Consider the following 24,661-nt stretch of genomic DNA (forward strand, 5'->3'; position numbering starts at 1 on the left):
GTGTGTGTGTGTGTGTGTGTGTGTGTGTGTGTGTGTGTGTGTGTGTGTGTGTGTGTGGTCGGTCATTCACTGTCTCTCAGGTTGTGGCATGTTGTTTCCTTCCTTCTCCCAGGAGTATTTTAATTTCAGTTGGTCATTCAGCTCTTTGAGATCTAAGATTATAGAAATGAATTTGTCAAAATAAATAATCTTTATTGTCTCATTGAACTTTTCACATTGCAGGACAAAGAAACAACCTCAAACAAGAAACAATCACTGAATAAAGGGAATAAACAAACTGAGCTTAAAGGACAGCACAGTTTCATACTGTTCTACTTTGTTTATATGTGGCGGACCCTGCCACTTCTCTAGCTTCAAACACTTTTCGGTCACCTTATTTTCCTCTGAGAACAGATCGTTTATTAAGTTATGGAGGGAAAAAAATGGAATATTTCTAAATTACATAACCAGTTTGTAAATGTTGTAAATATTACAAATCTGATTTTGTATTTCTTCTCTAAAACTACATAGTTCCCCTTTAAGTAGTCAAGAGATCCAACCTACAATTCATGCATTAAATCATCCTACAGTTCTACAACTTATATACACATTATTACATTACATGTTACTTACATGTGCAATTCTGTACAAGGAGTTATTTTACTTTTAGCACTTCTTTCTGATGCTACTCACTGAGTTAAATGCGTCAAAGATCTGAACACTTCTTCCCCCTCTGCATATCAAACATGTCAATCACTGCTCAGAGCTGCAGGCGGCTATACGTGTGTCTCTCTGTCTCCCTGTGTCCTGCAGCGGGTCAGGCCGTGTGTGTCTGTCCTTGTTCCTGTCTGTGCGGACCGACGCGCGTCTCGGCCTCAGTCAAGCATCGCAGGCTGGCGCCGCCGCCTCTCCACTTCCACAACATCAGGTGTAGTGTTACTGTTTGTTGTGGCCTGAGAACACTAATAACGCGGCGGGGAAACAATGTCGATGGTGAAGCTGTTCAACATCACCTCAGATCACTCAACCCCCGAGGACCTGCAGGCTGATTAAGTGGCTTTACTCGGCTGACCAGAGGCGCGCCTTCAGGGTTTAACGATGAATAAATTAGCCGCTTTTCAAGCAGGTTCATTAATGCGGAGGGTTTCACTGGTTTCTAACAATGCAGAGGTGTTTTGTCTCACCTAACTTTCATTTTTTTCTGATTTTTTATTTCATTTTTTTCGGCATGTCAGGAAATCAGTGAAAAAGAGGATGGAATCAAGCTCGAATGAAAGAATAAATAAATATTTGTCTGTAAACAAAACGTTTCTTCCACATGCTGACTTTAAAATACAGTCAATCACTAAATTTTTTTCCCCACATTTTTTTCTTTATTCTTTATACAGTATGTAGGCTACTGCAATTAAAAGCTCGCCCTCATAGTCTCATTTTCTTAATTAACCCTCTTAATTACACGCAGAGAGACAGAGAGTGTGAGAGAGAGCAGGGCGGATAGGATGTGAGGTGTTCCTGTGTAAGGTGAGAAGAAGCCTGGGTGTTGGCCAGTGATCCTGAGAGGGGTGACAGATCTATCTCTACTCGCTCTGCAGCCGGACCCCTGGACGATTTAAACCTCCTCTCACTCATCAGTCAGTTGAGAGAAACGTCCGGCAGGCATCACCAGCAGCTCGTGCGCCGCGCGTAAAAAAAAACCGGATCCAAGTCGCTCTGACCGAACATGTTGGAGATGCACCCCAGTGCAACCACCACGACGCCTTTTTCCGTGAAGGATATTTTGAAGCTGGAGCATCATCATGATTTCGAGACTGAGCTCCTGATGACAGATCAGGTCGTTCCGATGCACTATCAGCACGTGCACGGTGCGTCCCGGAGCATTTACGACTGCGGGCCCGAGCCGTGCGTCTCCGGGATGAAACTCTCAGCAGCAGCAGCAGCAGCAGCAGCGGAGCAGCAGGAGGAGGAGGAGGAGATGAATGAACACGGTGAGGAGGATGCGCACAGGAACACACACTCGGTTTAGGCTTGGTTCAGTTTAGGCCGGCGGACAGGACGCGGCCCTGGACGCGTGAGAGCAGAGATAAAACATTTGACTTTACTTTACTTTACTTCTTAAAATCGTTTCATTTGAAAACCAAAAGGAAAATTAAGAACAAACACGTCTCTTTCAATAAACACAAATATTTTGCCACGAAACAAGAGAGAAGAGGCGCTGACGGTGAGGAGGCTCGTCAGTGCTCCTCGTGAACTAAAATATCTAATTTCATCTCAGGGAACGTGAGGCGAAAAACTGCAACTATTTTAGATCAAATTCGCGTCTTCCAACTCAGCTTTGTTAATTAATTTATTTATTTATTTTTTGACTCCTATTCTTTCTCGCAAGTGGAACATGTATAAAGTAGGTTATGCGTTTTTTTTCTTTTTAATGTTCTATGAAATTATAGAAATATATGGATATACTAAACAAACTGTAGAAATAGCGGTCTCTTTTATTCTTTCTGTTTTCCTTGTCATTGCTTTTTTATTGTATCTTTCGAAAGATAAATATATATGAATAAGAACAATACACTTATTTAGTTTAAATCAGTGTTTTTAAAAGGTTAAATCATGCTAAAGTAAAATAAAAAATGTTGTATATAACTTTGGTAATAGTTAAAGTCACCCACATAATATAACCTGTGTTCAAGTCTTAAAGTATTGGATAGTAATTACACTTTAAGTTTAAAAAGTAATTTTCTGGCAACAAATGTACTTAATTATCAGGAGTTTAAGTACAATTTTACATGTTTACGCCCATCTATATACTGTTTATTATCGGTTATTTTTTGTTTATTATCAGATTATTGGATCCAATATTCATCTTTTTCTGATGAGCGGAATCTTTGCGTTTTTAATCTGACTGCTGACAAAAAAAAAAAAAAAAAAAAAAAAAAAAAAAATAATAATGGACTTTGGCTCAGATACAGCATGAAATCTACCGAGCAACGTGTAACCAAAGCTTTCAAAATACACGGAGTGGAGTGGAAGTATGAGTGCGCAGAAATTGGAAATACTCCAGTACAGTACATATAGTTTCACTGGTCATCACGCGTTTAAATGTGTAAAATAAATGTATTCATTTTAGCCCAGGCTTTCCATAGTTTGACTTTGTCTGTTGTGTCTCCTGGTGTGCAGAGATCAGCGGCCTCCACATGTCACCTGACTGTGACAGGAGCCCGAAGAACCGAGCCAGACCGCGCAGGAAGCCCCGCGTCCTCTTCTCCCAGTCCCAGGTGTCCGAGCTGGAGAGGCGCTTCAGACAGCAGCGCTACCTGTCCGCCCCGGAGAGAGACCACCTGGCCCACGTCCTCAAACTCACCTCCACGCAGGTGAAAATCTGGTTCCAGAACAGGAGGTACAAATGTAAGCGCCAAAGGCAGGACAAGTCTCTGGAGCAGGCGGGGTTCCCACCTGCGCCGAGGAGGGTGGCGGTGCCCGTGCTGGTGCGGGACGGGAAGCTGTGCGGCGCGGGGTCCCATCCGGCTCCTTATAACGTGGCCCTCGGACATTATAACTCGGTGTTCGGATACGGGAACAGCAGCGTGTATGGCTGCGGTTATCACAGTGTGTCTCCTCCAGCCGCCGTGTCCAGTAACCAGCTGGTCGAGTTAACAGGAAACAGCGAGGGGCCCTTCAGCCACGGACACTTCCAGGCGTCATTACAAGGTGTCAGAGGCTGGTGACTGAAACAATCCAGCTCTGTCAGGCGCAAAGTTACCACATATTCACACTATCAAACGGTTCTATTGTATATTTTTTAAGGATTTGTATGTGTTGCCAGGTTTCTGGTGTTGAAAAAAAGTGAAATTAAAAGTCCAGCTGATTGTTTGACGCACACTGAAGAGTAGGTTATTTTTCAATATCGATTATACATATTCAAAAGATACATATCTCTACAATATAATATATCTAAATGTAAGATGTCAAATGAAATACTGATTACCAGTGATGGAATACTTTATTCTTCCACCACTTTACACTCTGAAGGCAAATTATTACTCCACTACACATATTTGATAACTTAAGTTGCAAGTTAATTTGTAGATTGTGTGCTGCATCACATCCACAGTGCATTTTTAAGTGAATTTATTTTGACAAAAGTCGGATGAAAATAAAATAATGATTCAGATAATAAAAAAAAGAAATGCTGAAAATCTCATCCAGAAATTGGTAGTAGCCTGTAGTAAACAATGTATACTGTGAACATGTAGCCTACAGAGGTGGGGAAAAAAGAAGTACAAATACTTTGTTACTGCAGGCTACTTAATGTTCAGGTATTTGTGGCCTACACGTGTGTATTTATGTTTCTGACAACTTTTTACTTTTACTCCCAACAATGAGCGCAAAAATGGGTACATTTTATTCTATGCATTTTCAAAATAGGCTCGTTACTTATCGATTATCAACTGTTTACAAAGTTCTACCAACCCACAATGTCGGTATTTGACGTTGTGGGAGTGAGACTCAACAATCAACTATCCTTCTTGTGCTTTTACAAACAGCTGGGACAAATCTGAGTCTTCCCTAAAGTTTAATAGTCTTTGAATTATATCAATATGACGCTCAGTTAACTTTGGATGGAAATGGCCAGTAGAAATGTCCTGCAGAGTGATGCTTTAGTACATTTCAGAGCCTGTACTGTATTACTTCTGCCTGAGTAAAGAAGTTGGATCACTAATTTTACTTTTACCAATCTTTCCTCAAACAAATATCTGCACTTAATTCAGTAAGGAATGTGTGTACTTTTACCACATCTATATTTATGTATTACTTACTTTTACTTTTACCTTCAATACTTCACATTTACTGCGTGTTGGTTTAATATCAGATACTTTCAAGCTTTTACTCAGGCATTATTTGCATGGGCGACTTTCACTTTTACCAAAGTCATATTACTATCTTTGCTTTTACTCAAGTATGGATTTTGGGTACTTTTTTAAGACACCGCTGATTACAAAAACTTCATGTTATATTATGTTTAATGTCAAATAATCTACAAAATATATTTAAATGCCTGTAATTTCTTTCACTGGGATAAGATTAAAGCTTGAGTCATTTTATTTATGTTATACTAGGCAGATTATATTTCCTAGCCTGCTATGGAAGTAAGGTGCAATATTTTCGGAACAGTCCTCTTCAAAACACTTTAAAGACTTATAGAGGACATTAATATATGAATTAACTAAATGACATAGCTTTATAAAGTCATTTAAACGGTCATTAACGTATGAACTCTGAATAAAACATATCAAATTGTACAGAATGCCTAGATCCATCCCTCCCAGTTAAAATATTCAATTAAAAGCCACATACCTGATTAGAAAGCCTCTGGTAATTGGCTGTGGAGCTGCCGTCTGTGCACTTTATCAAAGGGAGCCATCAAAAAGCTAATGGAGGCGCTGACATCTGACCTGACAGGGCTGCTCTATCAAACTGACCTCATTATTGTCCCATTCACAAATCCACTGATAAGGCCGGAGAGCTTGTCCTGTCCCGGAGCTTTGCTTGGTAAACAAACCCGCAGACAGAGTGGCTCTTTAACTTCTTCAAACTTTCAATCAAACGGGAAACAGTTCCAGTCCGACCTGTCACACCCCGCAGATACCACACTCCCTCTGGCCTGCTGGGTGACATCACATGCTGCTGATTGGTTGTTAAATTTAAACCTGGAAGAAATTAAATGCACATTTGCAGAAAATGGCATCAAAATTTGAATTTTAGTTAAAAGCTTATTGTAATGAAAAAAAAAGAAAGTTAACGTCCCATGCCTCAATCATGCGTGGCTCATGCGGTCCACACGCCCCCACCTTCAAATGGGCTAATGAATGAACAGAGGAACACTCGAGTGTGTGTCACTTTTAATGGACATGGAGACTGGGCTCAAGGGCCCGAGGAGGAGAAACACCTCTGGGGAGGAGAGAGGAGCTGAAGGAGCACCTTCTGCACAGATAAGGGAGAAGCTGCAGACAGAGAGGAGACCAGAGACACTTCAGCTGATCAGATAATGTCCCTGTGTGTGTGCATGTGTGTGTCATAGAAAAAAAAACACTTTGCATCAGTTATGTTAATGGTGGGCGTGTTCTGCAAAGTCCATGGTTTTAATCAGTGCTTATTCTTAATCATGCAGAACACCTAAAACTGACACTGAGACACAAACATGCCAGGGTTCTGAGAGGAAATTACATTATTGGTGTAATTTAAAAGAAAACATTTATAAACTACAGTCTGTAGACACAAGACAGGGTGATGTAGTAAAAGAGCAAACAAGTCCCTAAAACTGTTTTTTGAATTACAAAAATGAGGTAATCTGCAGTTTTAGTGAGAGAGAGAGAGAGAGAGAGAGAGAGAGAGAGAGAGAGAGAGAGAGAGAGAGAGAGAGAGAGAGAGAGAGAGAGAGAGAGAGAAAGATGAATGAAAGAAGAGTCCCAAAGTAAAGATGCTTGATTACACAGTGGAGATGAGGGTCAGTTTAAATAGGAGATGACGTCTGGCCATCAGTGAAAGACCCATCATAGTTTACTCAAAAAGGCTTTAACGCTGTGGTTACGTCAGCTTCAGAGAGGCAGACATGTCTCTGACTGTGTAACATAACCTTCAAAAGCCAGTCTGATAAAGAGCTAAGCCGTGTATCCAGATAACTGCCGAGCACAATCAGACTCTCATCAAACTAATCCTTCAGTATAAAAAACAGCTCATGGTGAGGTTGTTCCTGTAGTTTGAAGTGGCTGCTGGCTTTGTTCTGTTAGGGACTGATGTGTGGGTTCAAAGCTCCCTCTGGTGGAAGACATTTCAAAACCACATGTGACACAGACACATTCTTTCAGTGCCAACATGATGTTGAAACACATAATAAACCAAATATTGTATGTAAAACCAAAGTAGTTCGTGAACGATACCCAAACCACTGTAGACTTTTTCCTGACAAGAGAGAGTTACAATCAGTTTGAATCTCATGAGCCATGAAGCTATGAGAACCCTGAGAAGAAATTACAGTACTGGTGTAGTTTAAAAAACATTTATACGCTACAGTCTGTAGACACAAGACAGGGTGATGTAGTAAAAGAGCAAACAAATCCCCAAACTGTTTTTATAATTACAGAAATGAGGTTATGTGCAGTTTTAGTGTGTGATTTCTGACAGGATTTGAGAATGTGGTACTGTAATGTGCAGGTATACATTATGGGGTTAATTACAAGCAGGTGGGCAGTTGAGGTGCTAATGGGCCAGTGGGTTGCTCCTGTGTGCGAGTGCAACACTGTTGCTCTGATATCTGTTCAGTTCCACTTCCCTTAAGAACAGTTCAACCTTTTAATAATGTATGCAGAGAGGGTATGGATATACAGTTATGTACTGAACATGTATGTACAGATTTTTGTCAATGGAACAGTTCTAATGCTGTTTTAATGCACTCCTTGATGCATCCTTGACTCCTTGACTACTAACGGAAACCCCCTTTATTGCTTTTTGAGGGTATTGTCTTTTTTGTTCTCATTCCAAAAAAATGTTGTCTGTATCATCCTCAGTTTCTGTAGATGTGTTGGGATGTACCTCTTTGACTCCATGTAATAATGATACAAAAGCTATTTCAAAAGATATGTACAGTACATATCCCGTCAACACCATTATTTAGGTATACATAGATATATACATAAAGGTGTGACCAACCTTATCCTTAGAATGGTTCCTTCACCTTCTCCCTCCCTAGAGCTTACATACTATATATATGCAAGTATTTTTCCTTTCTCAAGTTTAAAGGATGTGTTCACCTAAAATTAAAATTCACGTTTCATCTTCTTACCTCAGTGCAGATGGAAAGTCATTTGAAGTTGTGGTTCACGAAATGATTCTGGAGCTTCACAGCAAGACGGTTTTGCATCATTGTCCTAAACAACAGAGGTGGACCAGAACTTAAAAAAACACATTTTGATGTCACAAAATTTGTGATGTCACAAATCATACTCCTAGGCCCGCTTCCTAAAATCTAATTTTCCATGAGCTCCGAGAAACTTTATTTTTTCTACACTGAATGTGAAGACAGTCTTCTAGTGCACATAGGTCATTCCATACTGTGAAACTCAAACATTTAACTGCAGGAACGAGAAGAAAGAGACATTTTGACTGGAGGGGGACTCCAAGTAACAGACTCCAAAAGAAAGAAAACTGATTTTGTTAGAATAGACGTCTGTCTGTCAGCCTCCAAATGACCTCAAATCCGATGACACATTTGTTTTGTCATACAATAAATGGAGCAAAGCAGGTGTACATTTCAGCATTACACAACGCCGATGATACAAATCTACAGTTGCGACAAAGTCTCGCCACTCGTCATCTCAGACAAAGAAATAGCAAGAAAACAACAGAAGATTGATGGCACAGCAGCTTTCGGTAGCTCAAAGAACAACATCGTCACCACATAGCATGTGATCCGGAAGACGAACGCCTCCCTGGGCTCAAAGGTCAGAGGTCCCACTGTGTCACATCTGATGCAGAGCTATGCAGCCGAATATCTGCACCATGAATGCTCAGGACACAATAGATAGAGGGAAATGTAATCGTTTTCGACTAAGAGCAATCATGTGGATTGTCAGAGAATAGGGGCAGGGGATGACAGCATAGCACAGACACTCTGGCATTGTCTTGTTGCCTGAGTGCACATGTGCTCTTACTCAGCCAAGTTAAAAAGCTTTTGATGACATCCAGCATATTTTTGATGAAATGACCCGTCTCCTCACACTGGAAGCCTTCTTTTTACATTTCAGTCCATATTCAGTGCTGTACGATCCAAAAATACACACAAGGGCTTTGAAAACAGGAAGAAAAACCGTCTAGACGGACGGATAAAAGCCTTCCGTGCTTACAGTTCAACATACTTTTGCAGACAGACGGTCGCAGACAAAGAACTCAAGGTGAAACATATCATCCTGATGATCTTAATACTGTGTTGACAAGACAGCAGCCAATGCTTAAGAGGAGCCTCAGACAGGACATAGTAAACTTCACCTCATTCAATGCCGTTTTATGTATTCATATTGCTTATAAATTAAACAAGACCAATGCATATATGGTGACAGAAGGTTTAATCAAAGCAGTTACTGTGTAAGTGACTGTTGGTGACTGCTCAGTGTGTGGCTGGTGCCAGGGAAGCCGGAGGAGTCAGCGGGGGCCAGGGGGCACGGAGAGGATCATGTTTATCATACCAACGCTCACGCGTTTCCAAATGAAGCATGAAGTCCCAGAGGAGCGCAGACACTGCTAGTAAACATCTCGTCCGCTGGAGAAAGTCAGGCTGAGCCACGGGGAACAACAAATAAACAGCCACCGAGCTGCGACTGTGTCCGTGCAGGAGCCGGCCGAAATGTGTCCAAGTCATTAGTGCCCCAGTAGGTGCGACCACCCAGCCAGCCTGACCCCCACCCTGCCTCCTACTGCTGTCCCCTGCAGGGTTGCTACACTGAGCTGCAGGGGCATGAAGCTCAGACACAAATCTAGTTACTGTAACATTAAATCATCCAACATGCACTATAACATCATCCCTGTCAGCACCTACATTGTGTCTACTGGAGGATTTTGGAGGCTGATGCCTCTTTGAGGACCCATTGTATGTGAGAGAGAAAAACCCTCTAAAGCACAATGTTTTATGACAACACATTGTTAGTCTATGCGATAGAAGTTTATTACCTCATTTTGTGCGTCATAAAATTCATTTAGATTATATATTGTGTGGAGGCGATCATAAAATCACGCAAAATACGGGACTCAAGTACAGCATACAAAACATATTGTATAATCTAACTGCATTTTTGTGCAATTTTCTGCCTCTTTTAAAATGACTTCAATTGTGCTAAAGATATATTCTGGTTGTTCGCCATTTTACGCTGCTGTTGTGTTTTATGTTTGTACTCCAGACCTCGATGTTTGGTTGAGAGCACGGGTGCCCTCCACCTATTGTACTGTATTGTTGAGATGCAAAATGACACTAAACCCTTAAAATGCCTTAAATTGACAAACTTCCTGCCACCATGTTCAGATTATGACAAATACCAAAGAGTAAAGGATCCTGGGTGGTCACACTCATCGTGGCCAAACAAACTCACAATAACAATGTCACGGGATCTGTAGAAATGTGCAAAAAGAAATCCAAGCCATCAAATCTAACTTTGTTTACTGAGTGTTCGTGTCTTTTTTTTGGCAAATAAATTACCTTCATATGAGTTTAGCGAGTCCGTAACTGTAACACTAAAACCTTCAGGAATGTTGGATTTATTGCAGAGCTGCTGTGTCAGTCTGAGCTAAGTTTAGGTGGGTGTAGAGAGAAGAGAATGGCTGGTCGCTCTGTGGAACACAACACAGGGACAAATTTGTCTCGGGTGATCTTGTAAAACTGGATGTTTCGACTGTTGGCTGTGGTTTTCATCAGGGCTCCACACAACACACAAACACAATGTGGACCCACCTATATATTTACCGGCCACAGCAGATAGGAGGCATTCACAAGACCCACATAATGACATAAAAGGTGAAACATATAGATTTCTTTTTATTATTTTCTTGTTTGGAGTACCTGGAAGCCTCTGGTTTTAGGTGGGTGTACTTTATGAACCAGCTGTGTTGTACAAAACCTGTAACAAAAGGGACTATAATCATACAATATATATTGTATAAACACATATAGTTCAACTACATACATTTTGCATGTTTTTCCTTCCGAGGCATGTTATTCGGACTCAAATGATCAAAAAACACAAAGCATAACAGGTTTTGTGATACAACATAATTGCTTCATCTCACAAACTCCCATCTTGTTGATTTAAGGAGGCAAACAAGTGATAGTTACTGAAGTTGAAGTGGAGCCGCTGTCAGTGTCCCGCCCCCTTCTCTTGTCGGTGCAGTCAGGGTAAACCCGCCTCTGCTCTTCTATAAATTCACAGCATGTGAGCGTGTGAGGAGACACACCGCTTCAACTCCTGCTGCAGCCCTGAGTCACCGAGAGGCCCCTGATTTGTGGATATACCGGATGGAAATGTCTGAGGCAGTCAAACCCCTGACCTCCTTCCTCATCGAGGACATCCTCTCCATTAAGGAGAGCACAGGATATAATGGAAAATGCTGTTTGGAGAAGATGGAGAGATGTTCACAGTGGAGAGAGGAATGTTTGTCAGAGCAGCTTTGCCCTCAGAAGACAGCTTTTGGGGAGCAGACAGGTGAGCTCCTGTTGACTTGTGATGGATAGATCTCCATAAGTTCAGTGTATTTGACTTTAATGAAATAACTTTTTAGAAGGTGGAATAAATCTTTGTGGGATAAATTACAGGCGTGCATCATGAGAAGTTGTACTAATATAGTTTCAAAAACACAATTTTTAATGGGATAAAAATGAGTATTCGTCCTACTTTATATTTACAATGAAATTCTTTTTGAGGCTCAACCTTGCAGCCTGATATGCAGATTACACCAGATTGACAGTAATAGCGTAGTTTTCACCCTGTCACGTCTGTTCTTCACAGAGTCTCTGGACACATCCTTCAGCAGCTCCTCAGAGTCCAACAGTTCCTCCTCCGCGGGGAAACAGAAGCGCTCCAGAGCTGCGTTCACACACCTCCAAGTGCTCGAGCTGGAGAAGAAATTCAACCACCAGAAATACCTGTCTGCCCCGGAGAGGGCTCACCTGGCCAGCACCTTAAGACTCACCGAGACCCAAGTGAAAATCTGGTTTCAGAACCGGAGGTACAAGACGAAACGAAAGCAGCAAGCATCAGAGTTCTGTAAGGACGCGTACAAAGCAGAGGGACTTGGGCTGAGAGAGGATTTGGTCAGATCGTCACTGATCACCTCCTTCTGTAAAGCTTATCAATACAGACCCTACCTGTGGGACTACAGCGGCCCCTGGGCGCCAACGTTATGGTGAAACTGATATGATGTATGAATTTATAAACGTATGTTTAGTGTCCCTGATGTTGAGGTTCTATGTTGACAATCAAGCTGATTATTTTTGTTATTTGAGGCTGATTTTAAAGCTCATGTGTTATCATCTCAAATATCATTTTTTCATGATCATCCTGTTATTTTTCATGCTTTATGAAAATGACGCTGTAAAAAAAAAAAATCATATAAATCTCGTGGTAATGGACATGATGAAGTCAGCTGTAGCTTTGTTGTTTAATTCATTATTAAATTAATTTTGATACACTCTACTTTTCTTCAAACCTCTGTGTGAAAAATACTCTCTCAAGTTTAAAAAGTGTGTTGTGAAAATGACAGTATGACAAAACATAAAGAAAGTGTGGAAACTCTCAGTCTGTTAGTTGGGTCCAAACTGCATGCTAAGAGTGACACTCCTTAGTTGTTCTTTTCTACTGGAGACATTTAAACTATCCGTGTGGAGTTAAACTCTGATAAAACAGCATATGATGATAAGACCAGACGGAGATGAGGGTGACGTTGTAAATGAGGGCTGAAGAATGAGATCTGATTTCTTTAAAGAGCCTCTGACCTGATGAACACATGGAGATAAACTGCTCTCATGGTGACTTCATGACTGAGTACAACTACAGGAGGAAACTAAGAAAACGCAATTTGTCGTGTGAGATCTTTTGGGGAATTTGGTTTAAAATGAGTCAGCGTGGCAGTCAGAGAAAAACTACAAAGAGATGAGTGCACAGAGATAATAGAGTTTAAGATGAGTCTTGATCCAAATGTGAAAACTGGGTGACTGAAGCAGTAAAGAGTAATAAGAGTAATAAGATACAGTCCACCATGTTGCACCGCCATGTTTCCCTCCCAGAACAAACAAAACAAACACTGGTTGTAGAGTCGGCCTTTTGCATTTTTCTAGTTTTTAGCAGCCACTGTAGTCCTTTTAAATGCGCTGCAAGATATCTGCTATAAACACTTATAGTGTATATGTGATCAAATGCCTCACTATGTGACATAATGGAGATGAAACTGGGCCAGATTTTTATATTATATTTTGTACATATATATTTATATATAGGAGTCAGCAAAACAATCAACTGTCCTGAAAGTGAATCACTGTAAACTGCTTCCTCCATAAATACTCTGCATACCATGCTCTAAAAAGGAAATTTCCAGTGCAAACAAATGATGAAGGTACATCATGTATTTCAGGCTCTATACATTCTGAATCATCACTCCAACTTGTTGACTGCACCTATGGCCTCTTTACTTGAGGCTGTATAATCTGGTCCCATCTCAGTTGCATAAAACCTAAAAATTGTCTATCAGCCACCTGCTGGTATGTCCTGCGTATCACTCAGGCAAGATATGGAATGCATGCTGTTATCTTTCAGTGTACTGATAGTATCCATGCCTTGAATTTAGACATTGTCTAGCTTTGTTGTCACATGACCCCTGTACAGTGAGAGGTATGCTGCCCTGCCCTGCACAGCCGAGGTCACTGCCTCCTTCATCACGAGGCTCAGCCATCAAGGGTGACGGAGTTTGATGCATCTGCTGACACGAGCAATTTTCCTCCATCACTAAAACTATAAACAATAACAATTATTTAAAGGTCTTCACGCTTGCTGCTGCAGATTATACATAATGGTTTTGCGCTGAATGGACGCCTTTAACTTCCACTGATGTGATACATTTTTTGCAGCATTACCATTTTCAGAATCCAATATATAAACATTCAGACATGATGGCAAGACACAACTCGTCCAGCTTAATCCAAGTCTGCCGAAGCCCCGAGATCCTGTGCTGGAGCTGTACAAGAATCTTTGTGTTTAGCCAATACCTTTAGAGCTGATGTTGACAGCACCTTACTGTTGCTTTTTGTCCCTTTACAAAAGGATGAAATTGAGCCAGTAAATAAAAAAGAAAAGAAAAATAATTAGACATTGTCAATACTCCTAGTGGTTAAGTTTACATTGCCTGTGGAAACACTGTTGATTCTTTTTGACGATGACCTTTAGGTTTTTAATTAAATCTCAGTCTGTCATCAAACACAATGCATAATTCATAAATTAAACAGTACACCTTTAGCCAGACAATGAACTAGACCATGATTGATCAAAACCTATACTGGCATGATTGAGTTTCAGCATTTATTTGAATGAAATGAATGAAAAAAATCATTTTCAACACATAATGTTAGTCACTGTGTTGTGACATTTGATTCTTTTCAGCCCAGTCGCCAGACAAATGTTTATGACTTGACTTGTATTTGGGAAGGTTGGGGTGGTGGCTGTGGAGGGACCCAGTGACCCGTCACTGTGCAGAGCAGAGCTGATAAGGATTTACTGTGGAGCTTTACATATCTAAGAAGGGTAAGTTTGTAGTAACATGACCAAAGTGTGAGCCAAGGACTGATGGAAATGATATACGGGAAGACTTAAGAGCTCTCACGCCACCTGTAACCTGTCTGACTCGTACCAGCCGACAAGTGCCAAGAGATTCTTATTACTATTGTTTTTTTCATTCATACTGAGAATTGTTTCTCTCCACATCCTTCTGTTTTTCAGAGATCATTCCTCACATCTCTAGAAACCGCTCCTCTGTGGAGTTTTCACCTCAGCTGTCCTTTCCAGAGGTTTCCTTTGCTTCCTGTTCAAACGAGCACCATTCTGTTTATTAATCAACTTATCCAACACAGAGGAAGTTGAACAAACTGTGGTGAATCTTGCCTTGCTCAAATCTTGATGATTTCCTCAAACTGAAGTGAGTTCTTATCTGCTGCGCCATTCATTCTGGGCCCTTGGAGTAAACAGGTAATTAGACATGAAGAGGGGCAGATAAGCATCTGTTTTGACGGCACCGAGAATCTGACGGTCTCTCTCAGCGTCTCTCAGAGTCTTTATACGAACACGTTCATCAGATAAAGGAGCCGGCTGAAGGGTGACGCTGAAGGTTATGGAAGAACTACTATTTTCTGCACTTGCCATTGTCATACCTGCACTTCCGCAGGCTCGGGGAGACACGGTACATTGATTCACAAACACAGAGGACTTAGGAACACCCTGCTCTCATCTGTTTCCTCCCTGCGCGTGGACTCTAAATCTGTCTCTGCAGCTCCTGCATTAGCTGGATTTGGCAGGTAGATGATGAAAAGAAGTGAGGAGGGGCGTAATTTAACTGCCTCATCACCTCCTTTATGTACACTGATTATAGTTTTTGCAGGGCTACGTAAAGATTTTCTAGGATTATAGCATGAAGCAGGTTTAAATGCCAATAAATCTGAAGGGGTTATCTTCTGTGTCTGTATATTTAGGGGATCTGATCGTGAGGTGCAGTGAGCGGTGTGGTCGTGGAGCCGTCGTCTTGCTCTTCACGGTGGCCAATGATGCTTTGAAAAACAAGCAGATCTTCACAACAGATGAGGAGAAAACCAAACCCCGACCACAAAGACGGCCTTTGTCGGTGCTCCAATATGCCGTGACTGTCTGACAAACTTGTTGGGAGTTGATAAGGAGGCTTAAAACAGCCCTGATCTTCTTTTTTTCTTTTCTTCTCCTTTTTTTTTTCCACATGGGAAATCACTCATAAACTTCCTCGGATAGTGTAACTGGATCCCTCATGTTACGGTACCAGTAGAGCAGCTTGCCCTTCTTCTCCCATCATCTGCATCCAACTCAACCCCTCCCCCGATGGTTAAGGTTGATTGTGTGTGTGTGTGTGTGTGTGAGAGAGAGAGAGAGAGTGAAATACACAAGGGGAAGACAGGCAGACACAGAGAGAAGAGTAGTTTTCCAGTGTTCTTATCTGTGGGATGAAGATATAAAGTAGTGGGACAGTTTACTGCAGATTAAAGTGATTAGGACAAGGACGGAGGACATGGGCTGAGGGGGCCGCGCATTGTGTGCTTCAGATAAACAAGCTGCTTGTGGACAAGGGCGAAAACTAAACACACCAGGGACGACGGCGTTACAGAACAAGTGTACGTGTCCTGAGGCATGTAGGCCGGTCGAATAAAGCTCCGCACATCTCGATACCAAATCTTGTTTTTCTGTCATTACATACTGTATTGTGTGCAAGACAGTCATTTGAATTGCAGTATTTATCTTTATATAAACAGCAGAAGAGAGGACACAACTGTGTAATCAAGGAGGGCAAGCAAAATCTAAAGCTTGTATGCATGTTAGTCCTGTACTTTTAATGCACTGTTGAGATATTCACACTGGTAGTCAAGATGTTTTCCTCAAATGTACCAATTCACAGATGACGTGTCTGTACGTACGGGAGTAGTCACGGGCTCACCTCTGACGAGGAAGAGACTGTGATGCTCAATCTTCGTCATGTCTCTGTAGAATCAATGAAAAATCGTCTTTGTAATCAAACACTGAGAGCTGATTGAGCTCTCTGATAACTTTTGAGATGCAATCTGTTGTGTCCTACACGAGCTGTAATTGATATTTCATTCACAGTGCAACATGTATGGGAAACTTGAGGTGAATTCAGGTGAAAGATTCTCAGTTCAGTTTTCAATTCTGTGATTTTCCTCATTAAATCATGATGAGATGTAGAGGAAGGAGGAGAACTTAAATCATCTCATGTGAAAAATAAATATTCTTTGGAAAAAAAAGAAACAGGTTATCACAGTGGTGTTTGACTCTTTCATGCATGAATTATGATAATTATCATTTTTTAAAATGTGTTATGCAGCAAAGAGTATAATCTGAAGACTCTGCTGGTGAATTCTGTTTCTGTTTCTTAGAATAAAAGGATTTAACAGTTATTCCCGAATCACTCTTCATACAGTTGCTTGTTTCTTCTTGTCTTTCTTCTGCCATTGTGAATTCATGATGCCATGCCTTCAAATGACAAAAAGGATGATTGTGCTGCCGTTAAAGTTTAGTCGGCATGATAGAATATAAGTTAAAAGTTCATAAACAAGCTAAGGTTAAAAGGTTAAAAACATATTTTATTTACATTGACCTTTAGTGTTGTACACTGCCATCTACTGGTCAGTTTTAATCCAGCAGTCAAGCAGACACATTTTTCAGTTGAGCAGCTAAACAAGTCAGTGCTGGAGTGTATTCCTGCTGGGTGTTTTTTCTACACGCTTCTGCCTTGGAGACTATTTGTCTGTAAGTACAATGTCTTTAAGTAGAGGTATGTTAAGGATGTTTTGTGTTATTAGTAGGTTTCAGACATTTTCTGTCGTTTTAGTTTTGAACATGTTTTGCTAGTAGTAAGCTAACATTCGGTGTGACATAGACATGTGTGTGGACATACATAATGCTGTATATATTGTTGTTTATGTGCTAATATGTGTTCACATTTCTGTAATGTTTCAGTTTTACATAAAAAGAACAAAGGAGATTCAGAGAAAAGTAAACTACAAGAAAAGTCAAGCCTTGTCTGTTTATTGGAGGATCTCTCAGTGTTAACTGGCTGTCTAGCTTTGCAACAAGAAACGCGCTGCAAGGGCAGTACAGTAAAAAGACAAGAGCACGGCGGGCTCAAGCACCAGAAAACAACACTCAGGCAACATGAGTCTACGTTCAGGGAGAAGTTACCTGAAGGACTACACCACAACGCAGCAAGATGAAGCTAGTGGAGGGAAAGAAGCAGATGTTGTAGATCAAGCAACGGAGAGGCATGAGCAGGCTCGAGCATTCGATGACAAGTCACAGTCATCCAGAGCATCCACCAGACACTCTCACCTATCATCATCAACAGCTTCTTCTGCCACAAAAGCCTATGCCAAGGCAAAAGCCGCACGGGCTCAACTCGCTTATGCAGCGAAAGAAGCTGACATTATGAAGCAAAAAGCAGACTTAGAAGCATCCATCTTAAAACAAAAGGCTGATTATGATGCAAGTCTCCATCTGCTCCAGTGTGAAAGAGTTGCTGCTGCAGCTGAAGCTGAGGCTACAGCATATGAGGAAGTTGAAAGTGGGGAGCTTCGCAAAGAATTCCTTGTTCAAGAAAAGCCCCTCAGCTCAATCGAACGCACTAGTGAGTACATCCAACAGCAGTCTCAGTTGTTTATGGAGCTGCCCTCAAAACATGAAGCTGTGGATTCGCTAGGTAAACCAATAAACAAAACAGAAACACATCATGCTAAACCAGAAGTTGGACATGATAACCAAAGTAAAACACAGTGGGCTTATAAAGACATAAAAGAAGAGCAACCAACAACACAGCACATATCCAATCCTGAAAGAGAACGTATACCTGAATCTCAAGGCACACAAGACCTCGCAAGATATCTCATCCGAAGAGAAATGGTGAGTGGTGGTCTTCTGCAATTTGATGACAAACCCGAAAATTATTGGTCATGGAAAGCCTCCTTTCTTAGCGCTACCAAGGACTTGAATCTCTCACCCAGGGAAGAACTGGACCTGATGACAAAGTGGCTTGGAGCCGAATCGTCAGAACAGGCAAAGAGAATTCGTGCAGTACATGTACTCAATCCCGCAGTAGGTGTCAACATGGTCTGGCAACGTCTCGAAGAGTGTTATGGGACACCAGAGGTCATAGAAGACGCACTGCTTCGAAAGATAGAAAACTTCCCAAGACTGACCAATAAAGATAATATCAAGCTAAGAGAACTGGGTGACATTCTCCTGGAACTGGAGTGTGCTAAGGAAGATGGTGTTCTTCAAGGGCTTTCATATCTGGACACGGCTCGTGGGGTAAAACAAATTGTGGAAAAACTTCCCTACAACCTCCAAGAAAAATGGACAATCTTCGGAAGCAAGTACAAGGAAGATTATGCAGTAGCTTTTCCTCCCTTTACTGTCTTCTCCAAATTTGTCCGACAGCAGGCAAAGATAAAAAATGACCCAAGCTTCATTTTATCCACCTCCAGTAGCCATGCTAGCTCTGCAGCAGAAAAACCTGTGAAGAGTAGTAGGAAAACTGTCATCACTACACACAAAACAGACATCCCTGCAAATTTCACAGACAGCCAGAACAGTCCTGGTTTCAAGAAGTTGGAAGAACCAGACCGTCAATGCCCAATACACAAGAAGCCCCACCCTTTGAAAAAATGTAAGCTCTTTAGAGACAAATCACTAGAGGAGCGCAAAACATACCTGAGAGAGAATCGCATCTGCTATAGATGTTGTGGGTCTACTCAACATATGGCAAAGGACTGCAAAATAACAGTGAAGTGCCTTGAATGCAACAGTGACAGGCACATTGCAGCTCTGCATCCAGGCCCACCTCCTGTGACCACTCAGAGCGTTACAACTGACAACGATGACAGCGGGGAGCAAAGTGAAAGTTCATCTTCTGCAGTCACCTCCAAGTGCACAGAGATTTGTGGTAATGCAGAAAGTGCACGCTCATGTTCAAAAATATGCCTGGTGAAAGCATATCCTGCAGGAAAAAGGGAGAAAGCAATCAGAATGTATGCAGTGTTGGATGAACAGAGCAACAAGTCCCTCGCCAAGACAGAGTTCTTCGACATCTTTGAAATCAAAACTACTTCCTCAGCTTATACCATGAAAACCTGTTCCGGGAAACTTGAGACCTCAGGTAGAAGAGCAGTCAATTTCATCATTGAGTCCATGGATGGAAAATTACAGCTTCCTTTACCCACCTTGATTGAGTGCGACATGGTGCCGGATGACAGGACAGAAATTCCCACTGCAGAGATTGCACTCCATCATCCCCACCTACAGCGAGTTGCTGACAAGATCCAACCTGTAGATAAAGATGCACCAATCCTCTTGCTTTTAGGAAGAGACATCATCAGGGTGCACAAGGTGCGTGAGCAAATCAACGGCCCACACAATGCTCCTTATGCGCAGAGGCTAGACCTAGGCTGGGTCATTGTGGGAGAAGCGTGCCTGGGGACAGTTCATAAACCATCTGAGGTGAATGTCTATAAAACAAACACACTTCAAAATGGTCGCACATCTTTTCTCAAACCATGTCCAAACAGGATACATGTGAAAGACGACTACAGTAGCATGGCACAGCAATACAGTCCTACCTTCCTCACATGTGAAGGAAACACAAGTCTCAGAGTGAATTCTGAAAACCTAGGGCATTCAGTGTTCGACAGGTGCAAGGATGATGACAGACCAGCACTCTCCATAGACGACAGAGTTTTCCTGGCCATCATGGATGCAGAGGTAACCCAGAATAAAGAAAACAGCTGGGTGGCACCTTTACCATTCCGCACACCTAGACGACGTCTTCCAAGCAACAGGGAACAAGCATTGAAGCGTCTCTGCTCACTACGGAAAACTTTGGAGAAAAGGCCAAAAATGAAAGAAGATTATGTCAACTTCATGCAGAAAATGATAGACAACGATCAAGCGGAGCCTGCTCCACCTCTAGATGAAGGTAAAGAACACTGGTATCTGCCATCATTTGGCGTTTATCACCCACAAAAGCCAGACCAAATACGTGTTGTGTTCGATTCAAGTGCTGAATGTGACGGAACATCACTCAATGATGTGCTCCTGAGCGGACCGGACTTGAATAATTCCCTGTTGGGAGTCCTTCTGCGCTTCCGAAAGGAGCCCATAGCCCTTACAGCAGATGTGCAGCAAATGTTTTATTGCTTCGTTGTCCGAGAAGATCACAGAGATTTTCTCAGGTATCTCTGGTATGAAGATAACGACATCAACAAGAATGTGGTTGAGTACAGAATGAAAGTTCATGTATTCGGAAACAGCCCTTCACCTGCTGTAGCTATTTACTGTATGAGACGAGCAGCTGAGAGTGGTGAGAAAGAACATGGTTCTGAGGCAAGACAGTTTGTTGAGAGACAGTTTTACGTCGATGATGGCCTCACCTCAGTAGCCACACCAGAAGAGGCAATAGATCTTCTCACACGAACCAGGAAGATGCTGGCGGAATCCAACCTGCGACTGCATAAAGTGGCATCTAATAGTTGTCAAGTAATGGAAGCCTTCCCAGCAGAAGATCGTGCCACGGATCTGAAGGATCTGGATTTGGGAATGGATCCTCTTCCTCTTCAGAGGAGCCTGGGGCTCTCCTGGAACCTAGAAACCGACAGCTTCACTTACCTGGTGTCCTGCGAACAGAAACCATTCACACGAAGGGGTGTACTGTCAACAGTCAACAGCTTGTATGACCCCTTAGGCCTTGTAGCTCCTATAGCGATGCAAGGAAAGGCATTAATGCGAGAGCTGACAGCCGAACAAAGTGAATGGGATGCTCCTCTTCTTCCAGAAAAGGAATGTGAGTGGAACCTGTGGAAAGAATCTTTAAAGGCTCTTGAAGACCTTCACATACAGAGGTGCTACATTTCAGTCTCACTGTCTTCAACTCAGAGAAAAGAACTGTGCATCTTTTCAGATGCTTCCACAGTGGCTATAGGAGCTGTGGCCTACTTGAGAGCTGTTGACATTCAAGGACAATACCATGTTGGCTTTGTCATGGGGAAGTCAAAATTGGCCCCTCGCCCAGCTCATACCATTCCACGTCTGGAACTCTGTGCAGCAGTTCTGGCGGTCGAGTTGTATGAGCTGATAAGTGAGGAGATTGACACCACAATAGATGCTGTTAAGTTCTTCACAGACAGTAAGATTGTGCTTGGATATATCCATAACTCCACAAGAAGGTTTTATGTGTATGTCTCCAACCGGATAAATCGGATCAGAAGATCAACACACCCTAACCAGTGGAACTATGTTCCAACAGACTCAAACCCTGCAGACCATGCAACCAGGTTCATACCAGCAGCCCAGCTCCAACATAGCAATTGGTTCTCAGGTCCAACCTTCCTGTATCAGGACAAAGCAGCAGAGACACCTGAATCCAACATCTTCACACTTGTTGAGCCTGAAGCAGATGAGGAGATTCGTCCTGAAGTTGTAACTCTGGCAACTAAGACATCAGAGTCGCACTTGGGCTCACAACGCTGGGAGCGATTCTCAAGCTGGAGAAAACTCTGTAGAACTGTAGCCAGGCTAATTCATGTCGCTGCATCCTTCAAGGAAAAGTCAACCCATACAGACAGGAAAGGATGGAAATCTTTCAAAGAAACACCTAACATAAATGAGCTCTCACAAGCCAAAGCTGTGATCATCCATTCTGTCCAGCAAAATGTCTTCAAGGAGGAATTGAACTGTGTCAAAAACGGACATACACGTCTCAAGAACAACACACTCAAGAAGCTCAATCCAGTTGTGGATGAAGATGGTCTGCTTCGCGTCGGAGGTCGTCTTTCTCTGTCTGATGTGTCAAAGGAAGAAAAACACCCACTGATCATCCCACACAATGATCATATTGCCACGCTGCTTGTGAGACACTTTCATGAACAAGTGGCACACCAAGGGCGACACATCACAGAAGGGGCTATCCGAGCAGCTGGATACTGGATAATTGGGGGTAAGCGTCTGGTATCCTCTGTTATCCACAAGTGTATAACCTGCCGAAAACTCAGAGGGAAATTGGAGCATCAGAAGATGGCAGATTTGCCTGCTGACAGGCTCACTCCAGAACCTCCATTCACCAGTGTTGGTCTAGATGTTTTCGGGCCATGGCCTATCATGACACGGCGCACAAGAGGAGGAAGTGCTGACAGCAAACGCTGGGCCATACTCTTTACGTGCATGTCGTCCAGAGCAGTTCATATAGAGCTCATAGAAACCATGTCAACAGACAGCTTTATCAATGCTCTAAGGAGATTTTTCTCTATCCGTGGCCCAGCAAAGCTTCTGCGATCGGACAGAGGGACGAACTTTGTGGGAGCTTGTAAGGAGTTGCATATAAACACAGATGACACAGCAGTCAGGAACTATCTCCAGGAGAAAGGATGTTCTTGGGTGTTTAATCCTCCTCATGCTTCCCACATGGGTGGCTCCTGGGAAAGGCTCATCGGAGTTGCCAGGCGCATTCTGGATGCATTGCTGCTTCAGAGAGGGCCGACACGTCTCACACATGAAGTACTGAGCACTCTCATGGCAGAGGTAATGGCAATTATAAATGCAAGACCCATTGTGCCCATATCCACTGACCCAGATATGCCTGCAGTTCTCACACCAGCGATGATCCTTACACAGAAGGCGAGTGCACTTTCAGCCCCCTCTGGAAGTTTTGATACAGCGCAGTTATATGGGAAACAGTGGAAGCAAGTTCAGTGTCTCGCTGACACTTTCTGGAAGAGATGGAGAGGAGAGTACCTGTCATCTCTACAGGGCCGCAGGAAATGGACTAAAGATAAGCCAAATGTTAAAGTAGGAGATGTTGTCTTACTGAAAGACAGTCAGGCCCACAGAAATGAATGGCCAATAGGACTGGTCATAAAGACTTTGCCAAGCAATGACGAAAGGGTCCGTAAGGTGGAGGTGCGGACTGTGAAGGATGGGACGGCCAAGGTCTTTCTGAGACCGGTTACAGAGACTGTAGTTCTTCTTTCAGAGACTGAGTGACTCTAAAATATGCTATGGGCTTTATTCTTTAAGTTTGTTGTATGTATAGTGATATAAGATTATTATATCAAGCGGGGAGTGTGCTGCCGTTAAAGTTTAGTCGGCATGATAGAATATAAGTTAAAAGTTCATAAACAAGCTAAGGTTAAAAGGTTAAAAACATATTTTATTTACATTGACCTTTAGTGTTGTACACTGCCATCTACTGGTCAGTTTTAATCCAGCAGTCAAGCAGACACATTTTTCAGTTGAGCAGCTAAACAAGTCAGTGCTGGAGTGTATTCCTGCTGGGTGTTTTTTCTACACGCTTCTGCCTTGGAGACTATTTGTCTGTAAGTACAATGTCTTTAAGTAGAGGTATGTTAAGGATGTTTTGTGTTATTAGTAGGTTTCAGACATTTTCTGTCGTTTTAGTTTTGAACATGTTTTGCTAGTAGTAAGCTAACATTCGGTGTGACATAGACATGTGTGTGGACATACATAATGCTGTATATATTGTTGTTTATGTGCTAATATGTGTTCACATTTCTGTAATGTTTCAGTTTTACATAAAAAGAACAAAGGAGATTCAGAGAAAAGTAAACTACAAGAAAAGTCAAGCCTTGTCTGTTTATTGGAGGATCTCTCAGTGTTAACTGGCTGTCTAGCTTTGCAACAAGAAACGCGCTGCAAGGGCAGTACAATGATGATGAACTGGGCAAGGTTTTGCAGATTCGTCAGTGCCCCAATTTAAATGGTTAAAAATGACTTCCACATATCTGGACACAGAAGTGGACACCATGCATTAAAGGGTTACATTTTAGCTACACTTGGTGTTGGTTCTTGAAAAACCCACAAAAACTGGAAATGCTTCTTTCTTTGAGAAATAAAAAAAATCAAGCCTTTGTGACATCATCAAGTACCTGAGTAGTGAGAGGCGGATCCAAACACAGAGACAACATGTGTCAACATCCTCTCTGCATCTGAAGACTGGTCACCCTGTCAGTGATGAAAACTCTTTAACTGGTACTATAACGCCCTCTACTGGAAAGTACTACAGCATACATACCTTAAGAGGTCAGTTTATGCCAATTTCAAATATAGGGTATATGACATTTTCTCATCTCCTACTACTGGTAGTAAGCTCTGCAGATTTAGATATGCACATCCAGTTTTGTTTTAAGAAACTGGTGATGCCACCCCAGTAAAGATGAGGTGAATGGATTTAGGCTTTGTGCTCACAGCACTAAAAAAATATATCTAAATAAACTTTTATGGGTTAGGATTAGGACAATGTCGAGCCATCATTTCGGTGACAAAACGTTTCTTTTTTCCTCACCCAA

At 42.1% G+C, this 24,661-nt stretch overlaps 3 protein-coding genes across 6 annotated transcripts; all 3 read left to right on the plus strand.

The window, feature by feature from the left end:
- Positions 1-681: 681 nt before the first annotated feature.
- Positions 682-3,825, plus strand: nkx2.7 (NK2 transcription factor related 7). The gene is made up of 2 exons (XM_037098541.1): positions 682-1,964; positions 3,154-3,825. Exons 1-2 carry the CDS (start codon positions 1,700-1,702, stop codon positions 3,699-3,701), a joined length of 813 nt encoding a protein of 270 aa, XP_036954436.1. The 5' UTR covers positions 682-1,699; the 3' UTR covers positions 3,702-3,825.
- A 7,161-nt stretch (positions 3,826-10,986) lies between these two features.
- On the plus strand, positions 10,987-12,297 carry nkx3-1 (NK3 homeobox 1). Its single transcript, XM_037098652.1, has 2 exons — positions 10,987-11,219; positions 11,523-12,297. Exons 1-2 carry the CDS (start codon positions 11,033-11,035, stop codon positions 11,921-11,923), a joined length of 588 nt encoding a protein of 195 aa, XP_036954547.1. The 5' UTR covers positions 10,987-11,032; the 3' UTR covers positions 11,924-12,297.
- Positions 12,298-16,819: 4,522 nt separating this feature from the next.
- Positions 16,820-24,005, plus strand: LOC119018863. 4 transcript variants are annotated; one of them, XR_005074887.1, is made up of 2 exons: positions 16,820-23,671; positions 23,882-24,005. XR_005074887.1 is itself a non-coding variant. In XM_037096858.1 (2 exons), the coding sequence occupies exons 1-2, from the start codon at positions 17,469-17,471 to the stop codon at positions 23,337-23,339; spliced, it is 4,545 nt and encodes a 1,514-aa protein (XP_036952753.1). In that variant the 5' UTR covers positions 16,820-17,468; the 3' UTR covers positions 23,340-23,990. The 4 variants fall into 4 exon arrangements, 3 of the variants coding, with proteins under 3 accessions (XP_036952753.1, XP_036952751.1, XP_036952752.1); XM_037096858.1 differs by having other exon boundaries at positions 16,820-20,280; positions 21,607-23,990; XM_037096856.1 differs by having other exon boundaries at positions 16,820-17,063; positions 17,274-23,990.
- Positions 24,006-24,661: the final 656 nt, after the last annotated feature.

This window comes from Acanthopagrus latus, chromosome 5 (assembly GCF_904848185.1).
Source record: "Acanthopagrus latus isolate v.2019 chromosome 5, fAcaLat1.1, whole genome shotgun sequence".
Classification (NCBI taxonomy): domain Eukaryota; kingdom Metazoa; phylum Chordata; class Actinopteri; order Spariformes; family Sparidae; genus Acanthopagrus; species Acanthopagrus latus.

What these genes read in the sequence shown, in the direction of transcription:
- LOC119018863 (XM_037096856.1), top strand. Translation starts at nt 17,469, where the DNA reads ATGAGTCTACGTTCAGGGAGAAGTTACCTGAAGGACTACACCACAACG.
- nkx2.7 (XM_037098541.1), top strand. Translation starts at nt 1,700, where the DNA reads ATGTTGGAGATGCACCCCAGTGCAACCACCACGACGCCTTTTTCCGTG. An exon ending in GGAGGAGATGAATGAACACG is followed by an intron (nt 1,965 to 3,153) that starts GTGAGGAGGATG and finishes CCTGGTGTGCAG; the next exon opens with AGATCAGCGGCCTCCACATG.
- nkx3-1 (XM_037098652.1), top strand. Translation starts at nt 11,033, where the DNA reads ATGGAAATGTCTGAGGCAGTCAAACCCCTGACCTCCTTCCTCATCGAG. An exon ending in AGCTTTTGGGGAGCAGACAG is followed by an intron (nt 11,220 to 11,522) that starts GTGAGCTCCTGT and finishes TGTTCTTCACAG; the next exon opens with AGTCTCTGGACACATCCTTC.